Below are 15,358 nucleotides of genomic sequence, written 5' to 3' on the forward strand. Positions count from 1 at the left end.
GTGTTTAATGAACTGTCACAGATATCACTGTTCTCTAATGTCATGCATTAGGAGTGGCTTAATAAGTTTTCTTTGTTAAAAAATGTTAAGGAGAATTGAAAAAAAATGGCATGTGATACAAAGGTTATGTATTTCAAAAAAAATTTACTTCTGCAACAGTAGTTAAAGCAAACACCTAATGTTTCTGTGTTCCCTTAGTAAAATTAAACGGTTTCTTAAGAACATTTTTCTATTTATGTATGTATTGTTACTTTCATTAACAGTATTTGTCAAATGATTTGGTACATGGAATGTCATCCCTTTTTAATCTTATTTATCTTTATTAAGTACACTTTTATTAAAAAGGTTGTTTTGCAATGTTAGCTTAATATATGCATTTAAGGCTAGTTTCAATCTCCTAAGCTGGCTGAACTTTATGGGACATTATTGGGATTACAGCTGAAGCTACTATTAACAGTGAAGGCACCCAAATAATGGAATAACGTATTTTTATCTTTATTATTAGAAACGTAAGAAGGGAGTATTTAATTAGTATACTGATTCCCAGTTAATGTGACTGTAATACTGTGAAGTTCTTTTTAAAAAAACAAGTACAAATTCTTAATAGCAGCAGCCCAATGAGTGTTGTATGTGAATTTAAAAATATAACTTGTCCAAGAAGCTATCCAAATTGTCGACATAAATAACAAACAACTAATGTCGTAAAACAGGCCTCTGAAGAACTTTACTTAGAGTCCTGGCACACATTGAAATATGAAAATACGGTAATCAGACAGCTTTTTCTAATGTAGTCATCTTGACACTCACAACTCTATTAAAATCAGTTAAATAAAGAAAATTATATAGCATTTCTCAGTTTTCTTTTTTCTGTCCTATCAGTGAAAGTATTTCTTGACAAAAGTGATATTGTGTGACAAGAGAGGTCAAATTAAAAGGTTTCTAAGCATAAGAACTGCAAAGGTCCTCAATTTGATGGTTTTCATTTTTAAAATTTAAGTATGTTTCATTTGTCTGGCAGTTCTAGTGCTAAAGATATTTTGTTAGATACAAATACACCACTTCTTCACAACTTTTCTTGAAGAGAATTGGTACATTTGTAAGTAAAATGAATGGTCTACAACCACATTTATTATCTTACTTATAAATGGTATAATATGCTGTTATCAATTTCTATCCCTTTTTTGGGATGACAATGGTACTGAATTATTTAATACTATATTATAAGGACTGTTATTCTCAAGACTTATCATATAAAGACTTATTAGAAAAAAAAAAGGTGTATCCACTGATGCTGTGATCAACTTGAGGTCTAGCTACACTTACAAGTTAATTAGGTGCAGGGCTCAAGATTAATGGTAGTAAACTTGAAATTACTGGTTAATGTTACGGTTTTCCTTGTAAAATGTGGAAGGCACTGGAAAAATTGCTAGTAAGAACTTCAGAAGGAAGATTTGCAGATTCTTACTATCAAGTACCAATACATCAGTGACAGATGCATTTCAGTCATTCATTCTTACAATCCTGAGTACAGAAGGTTACTATGAATGTGATTAACAAGATTGTTTCACTTGCCGGTACCTTGCTAGTTTTGCTACATCCACTTCATTTACATGGCATACCCAGGCTAAGTATCAGGAAATGGGGATAGCACAGACAAACCTCAAGCATAAGTTTATGATAACTTATGAAAATGCATAAATATTTGATAAGACAATTGGAGAGTGATTAGAGTGAAAATGACAGTTTATGTATCATCGATGATGAAAAGTCGGTTGTAGGTTGCTGAAGAAAAAGAAATGGTTGAATGGTCAGAATACAGAGAAAAGTATTCCTTCAAACACTGCTAATGATTTTCTAGTACTGATACTGTTGACTATATCCATAAGGAAATGCTTCATGCTAAGTTTTGATATGTAACTTATCCTTTGTAGTATTGTTCATATTACTGATTCTTGACAGTAATATGAAAAGTTTATTAATTACTACTCATATACGAAAGAAATAATATTTTCTCATACTTGATCAAATTAATGGAAATGGTTGCAAAGGCAATAGTACATAGGCCAGCTGGCTAGAATCACAACTGGCCTCTGGAGTGCCACTTTTCTAGCAGTATGGTTAGAAATTCTGTACCCAAATGGTTGTTCATTGTATGTAATATCAGAATAGAAATCATGTAAACCTCAGTCTTATTTTCTTCATTTCCTTTAATTTATCCATGATTAAAACGAAAATGTTAGCCCTATTGGCTTCTAATGTTTCACTTTTAATAACAACATATTACAGGCTGGCCATCTGTAGTAGGTGATGTACACTTTGTGAATCCAGGCACTTGTGGCCTTAATATACCACTTCCAACCCAAATCAAGCATCTTTTAACTTCTATTAATAGTTAAAATAAAAATATTCTTACATGTAATTAAAATTAGTTTTTATATTCAAAAATACTTGAAAAGAAAACATGATAGGGAAGATTTATACAAATAATTATGTGTATTTGATTATCTTTTAACATCTAATACATGAAATAATAAATTATGATTCAGTTTCATTAAATTGTAGAGAATTATATTTTTTTTAAGCAGAAGTTCCAAATTTGCTAGTGTGGAAAAAAATAACTAACAACCATTTGTTAGTGCCTGCAAAAGCTACGATCAATGCCTGAGGTGTAGTATCAGCACTCAACTGTTTTAAATAAGTGTTAGTATTTTCAAAGTTAAAGCTGAACTTGTCTCATTACCATTAACAAAATATTAAATCAAATCCAGTGATTAGAACCTACTAGATTAGATAAAATAATCACCAAAAGATATTCCAGCATAAGCTAGATTATTCTTGTTTGTATTAAAATATGAATTCAATTATTTTCTAATGTGAATGTTAAAATGGGTTACATGTTATGGTTATAGTGAAGTTTGTTTACAATCTTTCTATTTTTGTAAAACATAAATTTAGTATACTTGAGTGCACAGAACCTGCTTAAAAGTAACTGCTTATAATCTTTAACTATTACATATCAATATAATGTGATTCAATTTTCCAAGGTATATAACTCTTAGTATTGCCAGGATGGCAAGTTTAAATAAAAGATATCAGAACATGCACTTGGTTTCTAACATGCTGAAATAAAAATTTGTCCATCTGTAACAAAAAAGTTAAAGAAACTGTAACTTTTTAATCATTCAGCTGATCTGAAGTTAACTTTATAGTATGATTCAAGTTGTGAAAAAAATCATCAATACTAATATATGCTAACAAACAACAAATGTCAAATCACTGAAATAATAATGAAGTAATGAAACTTTGAAGGAACTTGATGTACTTTTTGTGACAAAGAGACAATGGTGTTATTGAAAAAAAAGGATTTAAATGTGATTCTTGGTAAAACTCAAAATCCCTTTGCTAAGTGTTAGCTACAGGGAAAACAACAAAGCAAGAGTTTTTAGTTCTACTTACAATATTTCTGAATTTAAGAATAAGAAAGTTAATGTAACCTTGCACAAGGCTCTGGACAGGCCATACTTAAAGCAGTTGTTACGACAGTGGAAGTCACGTGACGCTGGTAACACGTGATGAATTTCTCGAATGATCATGAATTATCGGGGAAGACTGAGGAACGCTCTCTTTTTTAATATATAAGGCTGGCAGAGAATACCTGCAGGATTGAATGAAGAGAGTTCCAGGTAATTTACGATATTGTTTCGAGCTAGTGTGTGTTTTCGAGGTTGTGAATCGCTGTGATTTATAGCATTTGTTATAAAAGTAGTTAAGTTTAAAGTGATGAGAAACGTATTGACTGTGGAATTAATGTATATTAAAAGTTTGCATCAAGGAAAAATAAACTAGTTTAATCAAGAAAGGACATGTATCGTTGAAGTTCCTCGGAAAGAATTTTACCGGAAATTATCAAACAAGCAGATACGTAACACAGTGTTAGTAACTTTGGTCTCCCAACTACAGGAAGAGTGTACAGATTAGTTACTAATATGATGCTTGGTCATAGTGATTTAAATAACTTAAGCTACTATATAAAGAGAGGCTCTTGTTTTGAATTTATTTTGATTTGAGCAAAGAAGAAATAGTAGGACTTGTTTAAGTGTATAAAACTGATAGGGTTTGGAAAATTTTATACAGATCACTGTTTGGGTGATGTAAAATATTGGTTGAAAACACACTTGAATATTGGGGGTAATTGCTTCAAAGTTTGAAATCTAACCACATTTCCATAATCCACCATTTCAACTTGAGCCTTAAATCAATTCATTTTCTTCCTAATTCTCCTAACAACAGAATAACAATTATGTTTATTCTTGAATTGACTATGTTTATCGTTATATATGACAAATTTAGCTATAAAACCTTTATTTAATTTTATACTCTAAAGCTAATTTTTCTAATCACCTTGTTGCCCTAGCTATCCTATAAATGTTTATTCCCTATTTTCCAAGTTCGCTCTCAAGTTCTCAACTATGCAAGTTTACTTCAAACTATCTTTAATGAATACTTTTGAAACTTCCCCATAAATCATACTAGCTAACTGTGAATTTTTACTTTCCTCACTAAAGTTTGTAATTTCATTGCAAATAAAGAAAAAATCCATGAATTATGTAGAGGCCTATTCTATTCTTCATTTCTCTACTTTCTCTGCAGTAGACTAGTTTTGCTAAATTCACAGATCACCAGTACTGTTTCAGAGAACAAGTACAGTAGGTATCTTATAGTGATGGAATAGATTAAGCCTCTACATCATTCATAAGTTATTTCTTTTCTTCACTGACATTACATATTTTAGTGAAAAAAAAGAAATATTCACAGTCAACTAACCAGTTAGTCTGTTGAACAATTATGAATAATTAATTATGACAGGAGAGGTACATATTATTCCAATACCTAAGTTATTTTAGGTTATTAATGGTAATCGGGAGAACAGAACTTTATGGTGTTTGTGTTCAAGCTGCAATTCCAATCTATATATTTTGTTAACGGTGCTGATGCTCCTCTCACAGCATGCAAGAGAAAGGAGGTAAATGTTAGAGATGTACTACTTTCAAATGTTCTTAAAGTCTCATCTATCAGCATCATCCTCATTTATACACTGCCATGCAGATAGTAAACAAATTTCAGCAAACAGATGGCCAGGCTACCTGATCTTTGACTTCATCTCTGTCTGGGTCCACAATCATGTAAAATGTAGCACAAATGTGATGTTGAACTTGCTCTATATTATACAAATGAAGATTCTTGTCAATACCTTTGGTCACACAAAGATGAAGATTCTGGCCAATATTTTTGGTCAGACATTTTTTTTTTTGATATAACATGTATGTAAGTTTGGTCACCTATAAAGCAATTTTGCAAAGCATCATTGATGGCTAACAACAATCTGTCACATTTACTTTAGTTTTGACATTCTTTATTTAGTGCGTGCCCCTTCAAAGGTCCACTCTGACATATACACCATATTTAACTTCCACACTTTCCATGAGACCTTCCTCATTCTGCACAGAATGAAACATGGTTTGTGCACTCTCTAGTTTGGGCAAGGACAGAGAAAAGTGATGTCATTTCAATGGAAGAACAAAGAGTTTCCTGATTTGTCAAAAAATATCTGAAGTAGAAACATACAAAACAAATCTAAACTCTCTTGAGTTTTCTATGAAGTCCACACACTACTGCCTTATCTTCACCAGGCTTCTCTTTGTCATCAGAAACGTTTTCCTTGTGTGCAATTATGTCTAGCCAGTTATTAAAAACTTTGGGAAGAACAATTTGGTTATGCTGTATTCATCTTGTTCCAAGCTCTGTGGGGGTTTAGAGAAGTGGTTTTTATTATTTCTACTACTGCATTTGCTTCTCTAAGTCTCTTTGAAGATTTTCTGTAAAACAGATAAATGGATGTTAGGAAAATATCTACTGTAATTGTGTATGATGCTTTGTGATGTCCTTCTTGACAAATTCTTACGTATAGGCTATGCGGTATATCTAAATAAGCCAAAGAGCATCTGTTCCAAATCCTAACATTTTCGATATAAACTAATTAGGTGAAATACTAGAAGATCATCTATATTGTTTTTAGATCCAGAAGCTTGTGGTATGCAATACCAAGATAAAAGTTGTTGTTATTTTTTATCCATACGTACATAATTTATTTATTTGTATCAGTTCTGTCTATGCTACCATCAATCATCAAAAAAAAAAGTCAGTGGCATGTAACTGTTGTTGTGATTCATCATGCAGAGTATCAGCAATCTCAGAGATGAATGTCCTCAATGCTTTATCATTGTCGAAAGTTATGTCCATTGAAATGTCACTGTCTATACGCAGTTCTGTTACCTTCAGAAAGTCAGTAAATGGCCTCTCACTGATGGATTTTCCATTTTCATAAAAATGTGAATAGTTCATTTCTTTCAGGCTATTTTTCCATATTTTATAGGTCATTTCTTTTTGTAGTTTCTGTTGCATAGTTAACAAGCAGTATGTGGGTCCTCTTCAGCATTCTTAGTACCAACACACACAGTGCTGTTTTGTAAGGAAAGTACTGTTAAAATATTTGGCACCAAACAGTCTCAACAGTATCTTGCTTGTCCATCTTTGTGATACAATCAGTTTTCAACTCTGTAACACATTTATGGACAGCTTTCACATACCAGGAAACATCTATCCATTTTTCTAGGAACTTTGGGAGATGCCATGTATTCTATGAAACTGAATGATCTGCAACAGTTTTTAAAGTGTGACAGACAGCACTGTTAGTTCATCAGATGTTGATGGCATGTTTGAAGCATTGACTGCAGTTGGTTTAGCTACAATGAATAAATCAGAAAAAATGAATAAAAATCTATTCATTCTTAAACAGAATGAAGAAACAGATATAAGTAGGAAAGTTTTGAAATAATTATTATGGACTTTATTGAACCTATGTTATAAATAAGTCTGCAATTAAAAAACAAAATTTATATATAAATATACTCACAATCTGACGTGAACACCCAAATTCCTTAGATGTAACTTCACATTTGAGATGTTTTCTTCTTTTCTAGGAGACTAAGTCCATCTCTCCTGGCAAATCAATTAAAACAAGCAATTCACAAAGTACATGCTCTTACAAAGATCAGCTTCCATGAGAGGAGCTAATAAACCATATAAATGTTGCCTTGTGAAAACTGGTCTTTAGCAGACTTAACTAGTTAGCTGACATGAATTATTCTTTCTAGGAAACATTGAATTTTTCAATTTCATGTATTTTTTCTGGACCATTTCTTCATTAAGCATCAGAAAGTTTAATTTTGTATATCACATCAGTTTTAACTTGTAATATTCATTAAAATATGTTCATAAATTATTTTAACGATTGAGGAGGATGACTTCCATACATAAATTATACAGACATGACAAGATTTATGATAGCCATTGACTTCAACTTTCAAAATTATACCTCTGTTATTGGATATTATGGCATGATATTTTGACTACAAAATCTTTGGTTTTATACTATTCCCCAAATATAGGATTATTTTATTTTACTTTTTTACCTATTTGTGTAATTTTCTTTGTCTTTTTTACCATTGTCTTTTTTCCATTGTTTTTTTAACATTGTTTTTTTAACATTGTCTTTGTTATCACCACTGGTTAATCATACATAAAGGTAAAGTATACAAAAACTGTGATGTGTAAGAATAAGAAGCTTAATGGTATTTTGTGATTTCCCGTGTTTAGCACTAATTAGAAGATCATTTATTCTTCGCTACCTAAGAAACAAATTCCAAAAGAAAAAAACAAAATGTTTCAATATTACACAGAGAACATAAATAAAAGACGCTCAGATTTCTTACATGGAGTTGTAAGCATTTCATTATTTTGCTTTCACCTTGTAAACAATTGTGTCAACATTGGAAATAATGCTAGAATAATCTTCAAGCTCAGTTCTCATCTAAGCACACTAAATGGAGCTATGGCAAGTACAAGAAATATCCTTCGCAGAAAACAAAAGATAATTGATAAATGTTTATGATAATAACATTGTTACTGAAATGCATTAGTATAACATACTAATTACTATTAATAAAATCAAGTTAGAACATTGGATAGTATGGTTTACTAATTGTTTGTAGAGCATCTGGATGATGTTCACATTTGTGACCACACCTTTTATGTTAGCAATAATGATTATAACATCACCACTGATAGAAATTCTGGTGAACATTTGCATTATCTGATCAAACATGACAATTATATAAAAGCTATGTGTAATTGTAATGTTTGGCTGGTAATGGATGTTCAGATTAATAATACAATTTACTTACTTATCAATGTTATCACACCCATGTGGCTTTCGTTAAGTGTAATGGCTATTTTGTGTAAATAACACATATGTATCTATTTGTAATATAAGATACACACAACAAGAGATCATTTAGTCCTTTCAAGCTGTCCTTGCACACCCATTCTTGAGAAAACTAAAAAATGTAAATTCATACTTTATTTTCAGAAAGTCATCAACAACCCTCATAAACTCTTAAAAAGTGCTATGTACTAGTACCATCAATGGCAATTCATTCCATGAGCCAATCAATCTGTTACACTGCACCCTACCTTTCTTTTTAAAATCTTAAGGTTTTGTACTTTCATCCTATTGTCTTCTGATTACAGCACAAAGAAATCAAACTTTTACTCTATTGATCCTCCAGATAATCTTATAAACTTCAAAAAGATTACCTTTACTTTTCTGAAAGAAAAATAAGTTAAAAATCTTATCCTATTCTTGTAAGATAACCCTTCTATCCCAAGAATTATCCTAGTAGCCTTTCAAATAAATCAATATCCTTTCTTAGATAACGAACCAAAAACTGTACACAGTATTTTATGTGAGGTCTGATTAGTAACTACTAAAGGGATAATTACTTCTTTTGATTTGTAAATACACCTCAAATTCTACTAGCCTTACCACATGTAATAGCAACAGAGCAATTTCTTACAACTGACTTACAACTACTATGCCAATAGCTTTATCCAGTATTGTGTACATTTTAAAAGACTGAACTTTTGTTAGTCTGCATAAATGGTTCACTTTCCTCTGGCTTCAATAAACAGTGATATTCTGTAAGACCAATATAAAAAGAAAGCTTTTACACAGAAGCCAATGTATTTGTATGTGAACAATCCATAGATAAAATAAACAACTAGGCTAAAATTTTGACTCTTAAGTTAATAAACAGCAAACCATACATCTTTGAAAAGAACTGTTACATGTTAGAGTGGTGTCATTTAGATTACACTTTTGTAAAAGAATTGTTACATGTTAGAGTGGTGTCATTTAGATTAAATTTTTGTACAAACTTTTCATCAGTTAAAAGTCAAATAAACAACAGAATTTATTTTAAAATTGTAATCATTTCCAGAGTATTTTGTAATCTGAGCTATGCAGTACCAGTCTAACTAGACCAATATAACAAATTACCGTAAGTTTCCTGGTTGCCAATTTCACTGATGGTGTATTAGAATATGTGTCACGGCTTACCATTAATGACTGTCTAATTCCATGGAACAAGCGAGACCATCTAGATTTCTCAACATACTTGCTGAATTGTACAAGTGAAAATTATTTGGTTTTACTCTGAGTAGTATACATTTTTCTTTCAAACTTTTCATCTTCCTACCTTATCTGTGCTTTGTTGTTTACTTTGATAGCTTCTGACTGTTTTATCAGTGTGTTATCACCAATATTTAGAAGTGCATGCATGCTGTAGTTAGATGTCACAAAATGAATGCTTGTTCCTTTTCACAAGTTTCTTTGATTAAAAGTTTAGAAGTACAATCACAATATGCAACAGGAATGTAGACTTTTCTTGGATGTATTAGCTTAAAGTTAGTAAGCATAAGAAAAATACTAGCCCTACAATTTTTGGTTTACTATAATGAATAAATTATTGCACATTGCAAATATATACTTATCTATATTATTCCAATGACTATATCCACTGTGTTAGAAAGACTAATAACAATATGATTTACTACACCACATGTGATGGAGACATAAAATCTGTGGACAAGTTAATCATTTAAATGTCTACACATGTGAAATACTGATATTTCCAATGTATTAAATATAATACAATTCAGTATGTATATACAAATGTACCATCTCTGAGCAGGTCATCCAGTCTACAAACAAGTATGCAACAAACTCACAGTAATCACAAGGCAGTCTGATATTCAGAACACCTTACCCTTTTCTGTTGTACCTAGGAAAGAGACCATAGAGTTCCGAGTCATTTCACACAAACACAACTGTTTGATCTCGCACCTGTAAAACTTTGCCTTACAAATAACTATTTTCATTTCAACAAAAAATAACCATGTTCATTAGAAAATGTTATAAATACAAAACTAAATAACTGGACATTTTAATTTACAAGTTGGAAATTGAGTCATGCATATGGAATTATTGATAAGCAGGCTTACCTTACAAAAATTTGTGTGACAGTGCATATTTAAAAATTTGGAAGTAAAAATAAAAACAGGTAGCAATTTTGTACATTCTTAATAGTTACATATTTATAGAGTTGGATTTCACATACATGCACAGACCTCAATTGCAAGCAGAATTGCACTAACCCAGGCTAATACATTGGAATTAAAGATAGTCTGAACTCAAAACTTGATAGTCTCAGGTAAGTAGCATTTTTACATCCATGAAGCAAACCTTATAAGAAATGCATCAAAAAATGCAGAAAATAAGAAGAGAAAAAAGAAAGAAACAGAGAGACTTTTTATCATGCAAAAAGAGAATTTAATTATCCTGAATAATAAATAACTATTATCAATTTCCAGCATGTGAAACTGATCACCAGCTTGCCCAAATGGACTAGTGAGTTTAAGAGTTAATGTCAAATTCTACATGAATAATAATAATATTAAATATTTAATATTTATTATACCCTTAACTAGAACATTTTTATTTCAACACTACTTATTATATTAAATCATCATGTTCAATTATATAGTATTTAATTCCTTTGATACAATTACAGGTTCATAATGTATATTGTTCAAACTTCTGAAACAACATTAATTACATACATTAGTAGACACATAATTTGACAACACTATTAGACTAGAAGGTTGCCATACATTTATGAAAAGTTAATGAAAACACTGTTGAATGTAAATTTTCAATCACTTTGTACGATTAGAATATGTGTAGTGCCAAACAAAATAAAAGAACAGTTGGGCTAAGAGCAACTGAGAAATGTATATATACACACATATATTTTAATTGACAAATTTCACAAATAGAAACTTTATCCTTGGACATTTAGGCAATAATCGTCTTTTCTTTATGTACTAATTAATACATACTTCATTTTAATAGGATACTGTATTTCAAGAGGTTTTGCTTGGTGCCACTAGTGCTACTGCCAATATTATTTATTAACTATGTCTGTCTCTAACCAGCCGGCCTGATGAGCGCTGGTATTATTGAATGGTTTCGTCGGCATTGGACATAGCAAAAGAGTGAGGTTGGCGTATTATTACATTCTTCTTTACTTTCGTTCATAAGTTCTATAATTACATTTGTGATACCAATACTACTAATAGTAATATTAATACCATCAACGGCACAAGTTTTACTGTCAGTTATTGCTGAATACTAAAAAACAAAACAGTTCCCAAAACAGTCTGACCTACTGCAAGCAAACGATTTTTATGTAATTTTAGATATAATTTCACTCACCATTATATTTTATCTTTCTTACTTTCTGTTTGCCTATCCAGTTACCAAGGGATAAACAAGTGATGGTGAGGTTACTAGGCAACGGTGCTGCTCTCTGTTATAAGAATTTATAATAATGTGTCATAAAAATTTCATTGACAGAGAAAAGTGATTTCTTTGTTACAAAATGAAATAGTTTAAGAAAAATATATTTAGTTAAACCATTGACACTTTAGAATTCTAACTTGATTTCTGAAAATTCAGAAGTTGCGAATGTTTAAACTGAAGATTTTTTCTCTGAACTGCTTCATATTGTAACAGATAAATCACATTTTCTGTTTCTAGTAATGTGCATGAAAGACAGGACATTAAAAAATTATATTTAAAGATCAGTTTTAAAAACATTACACTTTAAATGCATATGAATTAAAACATATTTTTTAAGAATCTATGTTGTTTTTCACAACATTTACATAATATCTCATGAAGAGTCCAAGATTGAAACTTTGTTGAAATAAAATCGAATAAAATGTGAAGTTCCTTCATCGCGTTGATTATCATTTTAGTATTATTATATGCGACGATTTCTGAAGTCTAATGGTAATAACAGATTATTAACCAACATGAATTTTTATTTAAGAATAATATTCACACAATATATAATAACTTAAGATTATTCAATAACTTGTTATCTCGTCTTACAGGCCTCCTAATGGCTCAGCGGTAAATTTGAAGGCTCATAACGCTAAAACCAGGTTTTGATACCCGTGGTGAGCACAGTACAAATAGCCCATTGTGTAGCTTTGTGCTTAACAACAAACAACAAGTCGACCTTACAGATTATCCATTATATCTAATTCTTTTTTAAAGTATATTTATTTTAAAATGTTCAGATTACTAGAATGTTTTACTTAAATTTTGTACAGAACAGAATCTTTATCAGTGCGTATATCGTTTAACGTTTGTCAGAAAGAATAATTCACAAAAATCTATAGTGCATGCTACGACGTAACTAAGAATATTTGCTCGAAATGTCGAGATAAGTTTATAAAGGTTTATATTTAGATATGTGTCTTAATCTCATATATTTATTCGTGTTTAACCTATAAAAATATATAAAACAGGCCCGTACGCAGAATGTTTGAAGAGGGGGTTCTTATGAGATCAAAAGCCAACACATACTGTGCGAAGCAAAATCAGCATGTAAGGCATGCTAATGCTAAGGCGGTCTTGGGGGCATGACCCCGAGAAAATTTGTAGAAAATAGGTGCTACGAGTTTAAATCTGGAAGCAACTTTGCATGAAATATAGCTTAAACATTGCACGGCCATTCCTATAAAATCCACAAACATCCAATGAAAAGTCAACAAATCATCATTCTGTTGTGACACTGCATGGGGAGCTAGATTTAAATTAGCATAATTATATAGTTTTATTATAGTAAAGTACTGTAATATCTACTTGGAGAGTATTTAGTAATTGTTAAATTATGTTACTAGTTTAAACAACTCTGTACAACAATAGTATATTAGCAAGTTCAATCATTGGCTATCATATACATACATGTATGCACGACTAAAATAACACGTTAGCATGCTCCATTCTTCTGAAGTGCTTTTCCATAAAATGATAAATACAGTTTCAATGTTGATAGTAGTATCATAATGATTATTTATTAAACCTAGATCACTCGGTCTTTCTTCAGTTCGTGTACATCTCAGGTAATTACTCAACCAGCTTAAAGCAGATGCCGAACGTTCACATGAACATGAACTTAGTGGAAGTGTGGTAAAGAATTTCAGTAACATAAAGATATTTGTTACACTGAAGCACACTTTTAAGTAGTCAGCCAGTATCTGCGGCCTGTCCTGGAAAGGTATAGAAAGTAATCTTGTCTTGCTTTATCAGAAGAATGTAGAACGTGTAAAATACGTTAAATACATTAAGCAGTTGCGCTATAACTTTATAAGCATAATTTATTTTACATTTGATGTTGCTAGAAAACAAAGAACTATGAATTAACTTGGGACACCATGACTATCCAGAAAGAGAGCTGCAACAAGTTTTAACCCACTATATATATTCATATGTCTGTATACCAGTATTAACCTCTACAGTGTCGCCAACTGAATATAACATGAACTCTATACAACTTTAATTTCTTCACCTCCATAATGTCGTCTGTTCATTTTTGATGTCCATTATTGTAACAAATTTGTTGTTATATAAATAAGAACATTGTGTTAACATTCAGTCTATTATACCTATTAAAAAGGTAAGAGACAAAAAATTACATGTCCAAGTAATTTCAGATTTTAATAAAGTAAGTTTGTTAGTTCCAGAATTTTCACTCAAAGCTGCTCGTAGTTATCCCCACTTTTGAATTGATAGTATAGAGGAATGGCAGTTACATAACAACACTTATTTCATGGTATGGTATACAAATACAGACGAACTCAGTTATTACGTCACTTACGAGACTGAGAGATTTATGTCATTATAAAAGTGTCATATTAACCGATTTAGATTGTAAGCAAGCAATAATCAAAGAAACAAGTTTACAATTAATAATATATGTTAAGTAACATAGTATGTATTGTTACGACAGCTGAAGTCACGTGGCTCTGGTAACACGTGATGAGATTCTCGAAGGATCGTGAATTGTCCTGGCAACTCTAGTCTGTGTATTATAAAGTTGTATCGAGAAAGAATAAACTAGTTTTAATTAAGAAAGGACTTGTATCGCTGAAGTTTCTCGGAAAGAATTTATAAGGGAAATTAACAAACAAGCAGATACCAACAAATTGGTGTCTAAGAGTGGGACGGAAAATAAAAAAAAGAAGAGGAAGATGGAAACGTGAGGTGGCAAATCAAACTACAGCTTAGCAGATTTGGTGGCAGCAATACAAGAATAGCAAAAGAAACAAGGAGAACGAGAAAAGAAACAAGAAGAGAGACAACAGTAGTGGCAAGAAAACCTGCAACAGTGGTAGCTCGAACAGCAAAATAAACAAGAGAGACTAAATCAGTGGTTGGACGAAAAAGAAAATAAACAAGAAAAGAGATTACAGCAGTGGAAACTGGAACAAGAAAGGAAAAAGGAAGAAAGTCTCCAACAGCTGCAGGAAAGTCAGCAGCAAATACAGGAAAACCAACAACAGTGGCAAAAAGTACAAGTGGAAAACATTAATAAATTTCAAGGTGAATAAAATACATTACAGGATGATTTACTGTCTTTTACACAAGGACGATATATTAGCCATGGACCTAATCAGCTTCAGACAATGAGAAGCCCCTTCCAGACCCTGAAGCTAAACCCTAATGCAGACATCTTCAGTCCTGTCAGAAGTCACATTCCAGACATGAGTGTTAGCAATAGGGGTTATCTATACGAAGGAAGCCACAGTAATGTGATGGGAAGGCACCGTGGGAAGCATATAGAGCACAATTTGAGTTATGGACAGAAGAGCAGAAGGCAGTGTACCTGGCAACGAGCTTGAAGGGACAACCACTGGAAATACTTGAACAGTTGTCAGCAGACGACAGGCACAACTACAGAGCTTTGGTAGCTGCTCTAGAACTCAGGTATGGAACTCAAAATCAGTCTGAAGCCTACAGGGCTAGGTTTAGGACGAGAGTTCGTGC

The 15,358-nt window shown here is 31.6% G+C and overlaps 1 protein-coding gene across 2 annotated transcripts in view; it reads right to left on the reverse strand.

Annotated features, from left to right (window-relative positions):
• Positions 1–11,809, reverse strand: part of LOC106470030 (ADP-ribosylation factor-like protein 3) — a 67,201-nt gene extending 55,392 nt beyond the window's left edge. Inside the window, exons 1-2 of one of the 2 annotated variants that reach the window (XM_022398575.1) lie at positions 11,735–11,794; positions 10,139–10,241 (exon numbers count right to left, since the gene is read on the reverse strand). In XM_022398575.1, the coding sequence (XP_022254283.1) occupies positions 10,139–10,156 (18 nt within the window). In that variant the 5' untranslated portion in view covers positions 10,157–10,241; positions 11,735–11,794. Of the gene's footprint in view, positions 1–10,138; positions 10,242–11,734 lie in introns of both variants that reach the window. The other variant, XM_022398576.1, reaches the window with a different exon arrangement.
• Between the last annotated feature and the right edge of the window lie 3,549 nt (positions 11,810–15,358).

This window comes from Limulus polyphemus, unplaced genomic scaffold (genome assembly GCF_000517525.1).
Source record: "Limulus polyphemus unplaced genomic scaffold, Limulus_polyphemus-2.1.2 Scaffold3780, whole genome shotgun sequence".
Lineage (NCBI taxonomy): Eukaryota > Metazoa > Arthropoda > Merostomata > Xiphosura > Limulidae > Limulus > Limulus polyphemus.